This window comes from Notothenia rossii (assembly GCF_949606895.1).
Source record: "Notothenia rossii genome assembly, chromosome: 9".
Taxonomy (NCBI): Eukaryota; Metazoa; Chordata; class Actinopteri; order Perciformes; family Nototheniidae; genus Notothenia; species Notothenia rossii.
This window is the reverse complement of record NC_136907.1, coordinates 67,737,010-67,744,596: the sequence shown is the minus strand read 5'-3', so window position 1 is coordinate 67,744,596 and position 7,587 is coordinate 67,737,010. Positions and strand designations below refer to the sequence as shown.

The following is a 7,587-nucleotide window of genomic DNA, read 5'->3' as shown; positions in this document are numbered from 1 at the left end:
CACAGTTACTTTCCATCACTATACAGATAATTACTGTGAGCTTACCCTTTGCATCACTCTGTGTGAACGTGGCGGTTGATGTGACCCTCAGCTCTGTGAACATCCATCCACATAAGAGCGCAGGGAGGATTTCTGCGCTGTTGTGTTTATATTTCCTCCCTCGCAGCACCATGGATACAAGTCAGACAGTGCCAAGTTAGGACCACCTCATAAATTCAGAAACCTATAAATATTTGCCCATGTTTTGAGTTCAACACTAGTTTTCATTTACATATCTGAAGGTGGTTTGGTAATTTATCTCCGAAGAAGCTTAAGGTCTTAATGCTTGGTGGTCTCGGTGCGTGAATTGAGTTTAATATAACACCCAGCAGCCAATAAACACATGCAAAACATTTCCATTTGCCACATGCAGCCAAATTCAACATAACACTGAAAAATAAAACGTTATGGTGGATGATCTTTTGCTTAAACAAATGGCCCTTGGTGTATTGTTCTAATAAAAGGTAAAAAAGTGTAATCTTTTGCAAAAAGTAGTCAAACTACAATGTCCATCCAAAACCTGTGATGTGGCTGTTGTGTTGTGTAGCACATTCCTCTACACTCAATAAAGTCAGCTAAATCAATATGTCAAGAGCAGACAGATAACGCTAAGCCTAGACATAAATCTTAACCATCTCTAAAATCTTTTCATGTGGTATTACTCACAGGCCATATTCGCTTAAGTACAGTAAACATTGTGACAGGTACTTTGAGCTGCTGGTTCAAGAGGACACAGGAAAGTGGATTGTGCTTTGAGCCTTCTGGGGCCCGTAGAGAGAGAAAAAAAAAATCTTAAGTAAAAAGCTGTCCGGAAGAATAAAGGCTTGCTTTAATGAAACATAAGCAGAACGTGGAAGCAAACCCAGAAAAACCTGGACATCAAAATCTGCAACAATCATTTTATAGGTCTGAGATTAAGCTTTTAAAACGTTCTCCCCCCCCCAAGAAATCCTCACCTTGCATTAGCTAGTTTTTTTGTGTGTGCTTCACTCCGGATCATGAAAACATCTGAGAAAATAAAGCCAGTTTTTTTTTTTCCACCAGGGAGAAAAAGGGAGTTAAAGCATGTCTCTGATTGCCTCACAAAAGTATGCCTGAGTAATATTAATATTATGCAAGAACAAGGTTTCTTCCACAGCTTCGATTATTTACTTTAAAACACAGTAAATCATTTGCATCACGAGAACAATTTATTGGACTGAAATTTAAATAGAATAATTTGTTATAAAAAATAAAAACAACAGCAAAACATGATGCTAAAATAAACATGATATTTCAAAAAAATAAATTCAGAAGAATTAAATGAATGACATGCCCTTTTTGGATGAAGCAAGTTTTGCTAGAAAAAAAAAGAAAAGATAAGGAATAAACCTCTTTACGCCAAGTTTCACATCAGATTGCCTTTAGGTTTAAAGACCCATGATTGTGTTGTGGGCTAAAATTGCCTTTTTTTACTCGACCAACACAACACGGCTGGAGAAAAACAATGTGGAAAATTAAAAATAACCTCTTGAATTTCCATTTTGCATGTGACCCATGCCTCTGTGGTCAAAATGAGCTTGTATTCTGATGAAAATATTGCATTGTAATATAACTCACTAGCTTCTCGTACTTTAAACGGTCCACTTTAACACCTCAATATGATATCCTCCTGTGTCATTGCACTCCATTATTTCCATTATTCAAAGTCTTCAGAGTAACATGAATTTGTTCAGAAGTGACCTCATGCTCCGCTTTGCTCTAATTTTGGTATAAAATGATGCAATTGCACATGCTTGCATTGTGAAAGGTGCACAGTGAGTCAGGTAGTGCAGCCAACAGTCTTCATCTGCAGTTTATGTCTTGTAACATAAAGGTCAGTAGGCCCACAGCTATTCTGGGTGTGCTTTGTTCAAACAAGCCATCTGACTGCTTTACATGTAAAATCATTTGTGTAGCTTTTTTTCAGAATAGTACCTTAATGCTACCCAACAGCTGACAACATTTCAGTATCAGAAATTAGTCTGAAAGAGTTGATTATTTGCATTTTTTTTCAGTAAATGATCAAACAAAACCACTTGACGACATAGTCATTTATACCCTGTTTAAACCAAACTAGTTTCAGTCAAATACAGTAAGAGCTTTCAGTGGAAAACATGTGCAACACTACTGTACTACAAACAACCACTTATGAAGAAAATAAAATTAGAAAAAAGACATCAGAATGGTTTAACTTCTACTCTATATTGATATCTTTATTAACAATCATAGCCATGTTTTCAACAATGGAAGATTTATAAATATTTTTTTCTTTTGATTCATAAAAGTTGTCTTGGCACTTGTGGCATGATTCCAGTTTCGGAAAGAAAACAAAAACAAAAAATCTAAAAGTCCTTAAAGAATATAGCGCTTTACGAAGCAGTGGTATCCAATCAACAGCTTTTTTCTTCAGAGAGGAAATCCAGTATGTACATGATGGCTTTATTTTAAGAAACGAGAGCTGGCTCTGTGCCATGGTGGTTGGAGAGATACGAGTGCATGGCAGGTCCAGAGACCCTCCGAAGCAGGCCACCTGATTGATCATCTGGCCTGGTGATTCCCTTTGTTTTCATAAGGCAACAAGATCCCCCACACCAACCTGGAAAACAATCCCAGCTATTCCACGCTCGGTTCAAGCTTGCAGTGTGACTGAAGGTCGCTTTTCCATTCTTTTCCCTTCTGTCGGACTCCTTGCATCAGCCAGGAAACAAACATTGCCCCCCGAATACTTCCACACTACATAGCATCCAGACAGAGGGGGCCGGGGATTGCTGTCCTTCCAAAGATTTAAATGTTCAAGCTAAGGCCATGGGGCACCAGGGTTCCCCCCTCACTGAAGCTACGTCTGAGGACTGGGACAGCCCCACGCTGGTGTACAGGCTGTCCTGTCCCGGGTACTTCACCGCTGAGCCGGAGCCGGGTCCCTCCCCTGAGCTGGACAGCACAGACGAACTGACCTGCAGCAAAGTAAATATGCATCGTTAGCCTCATTGTATTTTCAAAGCAGACATATGTTACAAAGAAAAGGCAACATTAGGTATATGACTCATGTTTACATTTTGGACTGAGAATCCCCAAAAAGCACCAGATTCTGAGCAATGTGAAGCTCATCCCACTGTAATATCATGGTGACACATAAAGAAGCAGTAGTCAGCTTCACGAAGCATCAGTCTATGTGCATGTGATCTTTTTAACAAAACACCTGCTGTGGCTAATGCTCTAGATTTGATTAATTTCAAAATATTTAACCCAGAGGATGCATCAAGGACAACAATTACTTTTTTAAGTGAATTGTAGTATAAAATAGTTGAGTAGAGTATTATAGCGTTATATAATATAGTGTAGTTTAGCATATTATAATTGTGGTATATTTGAATTGAGTTATTTAAAAATACAATATCATTCCACATCACACATGTACAATACAAATATGTGATTCTTTAAATTGAAATGGAGCATGACATATTTTATTAAATTGTATAAAAATAAAGAGAATAAAATCAAGTCTTACCCCTGACACCTGTCCGGGGGGAGAGCTGGTTTTCGAGCAATCTTCGGAATTAGAGGAAGATGTGGATGTGGGAGTCATAGAGACAGAGTTGTTATTTCCTAAAATAATAAATATAAAATATATTGTTAAGAACAAATTGTCTTAAAAAGCAATATGTTGATTATAATTATCCATGAAACATATTTATGAGCAATCATTATATTAGATTTACCAGAGGATCCCTTGGATTTATTCAAGGTCTTCGGTTTTCTTTTTCTCGTTTGGATCCCCTCTTTCTTCATGGCGAGAGGCCGAGGTACCTGCAGATTTGATCATATTTTGAGACAAATTAATATTTTGATTCTTGATGCTTTGATTGATGAAAGTGCGTTAGAATACGTTTTAAATAAATGTGAAAGTAAATCTGGACTCACCCCGTGTAATTTTGTGTAGAGCCCACAGGCGTTACACACCGGCTCTCCCTCCGCGTTCCTGCGCCACAAAGTGGTCGTGCTGGTTTGACAGTTAGCGCAGGACAGGCCGATTCTTCTGGAAGTTGACTGATGATAAAATCGTAATATTCAATTAATTATTATAACTAATTTCAGAGATAAACATGATATTAATAGACCTGTGAAGACTGGGAGTATGTCATCTTCAGTAAAAGTTTAAAATGAAAGCCACACTCCACTATTTTAACAATAATTAGACAATTTGCACCCTATTTCCTAAAAATAATACAGGCCCCCCATTTAAATTCCATTTACGCACGGCTTTTTACAGGATGTGTATTTTCAAGGAGTCTTAATGAGACATCAGATTTCCTAGTAAACCTGTGCGTAATGCTGGCACCAGGAAACGATTAGCCCTTTTCACACCCATTCAGATTAATTTACCTAGCAGAAGCAATGTGACAGACTGAGTGGTTGACAAATATCTCCATGCAGGCTATAGTTCAATTTGTATTGAAACCACCTTCAATTGATTTAAAATAAATTATGGAGAATTTACTTGTAGCCATTTTCCTTGGCAAATATTCTAATCAATTAATGTTTGACTGTTGGCTGAAAAAAAATGTATATTTGTGGGTACAATTGTGTAAGCAAAAACTAACATTTCAAACATATGTGGTGTGAAGTCCTTAATTATTTTTAGATTTCTCCTGATTCTACCTGTCACAAATATAATGACCACATTTAAAAGAAAAATCTATCTGATCTAAAGCTATATATATTACATACATGTCTGCTCTGGATCAGACACAATGGAGATAACCTCCAGCCATTGTTTGAACGATTAGGCAGGAAATTGAGCGGTTAAGTGCTTACCGTCCGTTTCTGTGGTTTAATTAATGGCCGGCTCAGCCCATTCATTTTGCTGTAAAGGCCGCAGGCGTTGCAGAGAAAGTGGCCCGTGCCGTCGCGCCTCCACAGCGGCGTGGAGATGGAGCCGCAGTTTACGCATTCTCTGCTCTCCCCCATGTCGTCCAGAATATCTGTAATTTAAAAGAAGGCTTACATCAGAAAAAGTTTTAACATGAAAATTGCCCACTGAGTGTCTTCCCAAGGGACTGTGTGACTGACATTCATGAGCACATTTAAACAAATTAAATCAGATCCATGGATGTCATGTTATAAATATATTCTCCTGGCAGCTTACATTTATGTTTTTGGGAATTTCGATTTTTTAAATGTTTAGTTTAATTTAGTTTAATTATTTGGTTACACATAATGTCAGTTGTGGGCCTATACGCACAACAACATGCCTGTTTTTCACTAGCGTATTCTCTTGCACATGCCCTTTTGGACCTCTTGCCTCTATGAGATCTGGTTGTGTGTGCACTGGAGTTCCAGTTATTTTCATAAAAACATGAGCATGTCTGAAATGAAATCATTATCTCTGACAGCATTACTCCATCAAATATGCCCTCCTCTATTCTTACCTCCATTGGGTCCTCGGATCAGGGGCGCGCCTCTGCTCTGCAGGGTGTGCAGCATGGTGTTATCAAAAGGTCCCCCGGTCCAGGGCGAGGGCAGCTGGGTCAGCTGCGGTGCAACATAAGGAGAGTATGGACTCGCGTAGGTCCCACTGAGGGGCCGAGAGAGGCCGTACTGATCCCTGCTGCTCACATTCAGCGTGTTACCGTAGCCGGTGTCCCTGAGGTTCCCGTTATTCATGGGCGGGCTTGGAGGGTAGTGGAACCGACTGGAGGCGTGCGGGCTCCCGGTGCTGTATGAAGGGCTCTCCGGGGCGGACTGCGACCAGACCGAGTGGCTGGAGACGGCATGGCTGGGCTGCGCAGAGCCGCTGGCCTGCAGGTAAGAGAGGCTGGGTATCATGGAGCCCACCCGGGAGCTGGGCACATACACCGGGGAGTTGGGGTTGGAGTGCATATAACCAGAGGAGGAATCATATCCAGTCTGGCTCTGCGCCGCGGCGATGGCCAGTGTTTGGTACATGTCGCTCGGGTCCACCAGCAAGCTCGCCTTGTGCGCTCCGCTGGAGAGGACGAGTTTGCTGCCCTGGTCTAAATCCGTAAACAGCGGGATGTCCTCGACAGTGGTCAGGGTGTTGTTATGGTGTCCGAAATGAACGTAGGAGTGTAGTGATCTGCCGTCGGGGCGGCGGTGCCCCAGTGCGTCAAGGTCGATCGGAGGTGTCCTCAGCTCGTCCCTCCTGCTGTCCCCGGGCAGGTAGGTCTGCTCAGCCGGCGACCCTGGGCTGCTGGATACTTCTCGCTTGACCATGGACCAGCTGTGTTCGCCCAGGTCCATCCAGGAGCACTTTCCATACACCGTAAGGGTTAATAAAAATCGTAAGGGAGTAGTCTACCCTGTAACAGAAACAAGTTGGAACCGTTAGGATTGTAGGAAATTAGAAGAAAGTAAACTCATGTGTTGCAAAGTTATTGACAACTGGATTTAAAGTTATAAACATCTGGATATAAACTCGTCAAGATCTATACCTCTGATGCACAGCTTGTTTTCATCTTTTAAAGTCCAGCTTACATTTCCACAGTTAAACATAAAAAATACTATCTGACTACAGACTTGACCGTACATTCACTAGCTCCGTATCATCTCCAATAAAACACGCAGTGGCTGCCATACTCCCATCAAGCGCTTTAAGAGGCACTGGATCCGTCAAATCTCTGTCCTCCCACACACGCACACAACTACGCACACACATAACAGATAGGAAACAAAACGCAATATGTCTTCACAGCAAAAGAGATAACTGTTTGATAAGACCCAAAACAGATAAGGGCCGAGAGGTAGGCTGGAGCGATAAAACAATACCCCGAAATGATGATAGGTCCTGTGCGTAAAAAGTGTAAAGCAGCTCTGTGGCATATCGGAGAAAAGACAGTCAGAAGGAAAAAGAAGAGACATAAGTTGCTTTCCACCACATACCTGTTATTTGTGTGCCATAGGTCGCACTCAAAGTTCCTAATAGTGAGCTGCTGCTTCTCCTGGAAGTAATGGGAAACGTTAGTGCGGTCTGACGAGGTTTATGAGAGGAGGCGCTTCCGTGGCTACGGCTGCACGAGGAGGACCAATCAAGAGGAGAGAGAGGCTGAAAACACGATGGGGGTGCCAGCCTAGAACTCCTCCAATCAATCACTCCGAGGAACACAGAGGAAAGAAAAGAGACTTGATCATGTCTGAAAGCTATAATAATTTGCAAATGTAATCAGGTTTAAGAGAGTTTTCGACAGTTGTGTTTTGGACAGATGAAGCTCCACCCCCTCATTTTTTGTCTTGCTTTTATTTAATCAAATGTGTTTATACAAAATAACTAAAGGGCTATCGGTCGCCAGTCTTAAGCTATATTTGTATTTCATCTTTCTGTATTGTAGGCTTTTGTTTTTCTCTACAATTTTAGTTGAATAAGTTACTGCCATTTCTCCAAAACATTCTGCTGATTTAAAAAGTGAAATGTAACCAAATGAATGTACTAAATTACTCTCGTTTAGTAATATACAATTGTATTGTACTCTTACTTAACTTAGGTACTTCAATTTTATTTTATAATAGTTT

At 40.8% G+C, this 7,587-nt stretch overlaps 1 protein-coding gene across 4 annotated transcripts; it reads right to left on the bottom strand.

Annotated features, from left to right (window-relative positions):
• Positions 1-851: 851 nt before the first annotated feature.
• Positions 852-7,097, bottom strand: gata6 (GATA binding protein 6). 4 transcript variants are annotated; one of them, XM_079648921.1, is made up of 7 exons: positions 6,961-7,097; positions 5,490-6,380; positions 4,876-5,042; positions 3,982-4,107; positions 3,780-3,867; positions 3,569-3,666; positions 852-3,014 (listed from the first exon to the last, which is right to left on the bottom strand). In XM_079648921.1, exons 2-7 carry the CDS (start codon positions 6,319-6,321, stop codon positions 2,853-2,855), a joined length of 1,473 nt encoding a protein of 490 aa, XP_079505047.1. In that variant the 5' UTR covers positions 6,322-6,380; positions 6,961-7,097; the 3' UTR covers positions 852-2,852. The 4 variants fall into 4 exon arrangements, with proteins under 4 accessions (XP_079505047.1, XP_079505050.1, XP_079505049.1 ...); XM_079648924.1 differs by having other exon boundaries at positions 3,569-3,609; XM_079648923.1 differs by lacking the exon at positions 6,961-7,097 and adding an exon at positions 6,608-6,759.
• Positions 7,098-7,587: the final 490 nt, after the last annotated feature.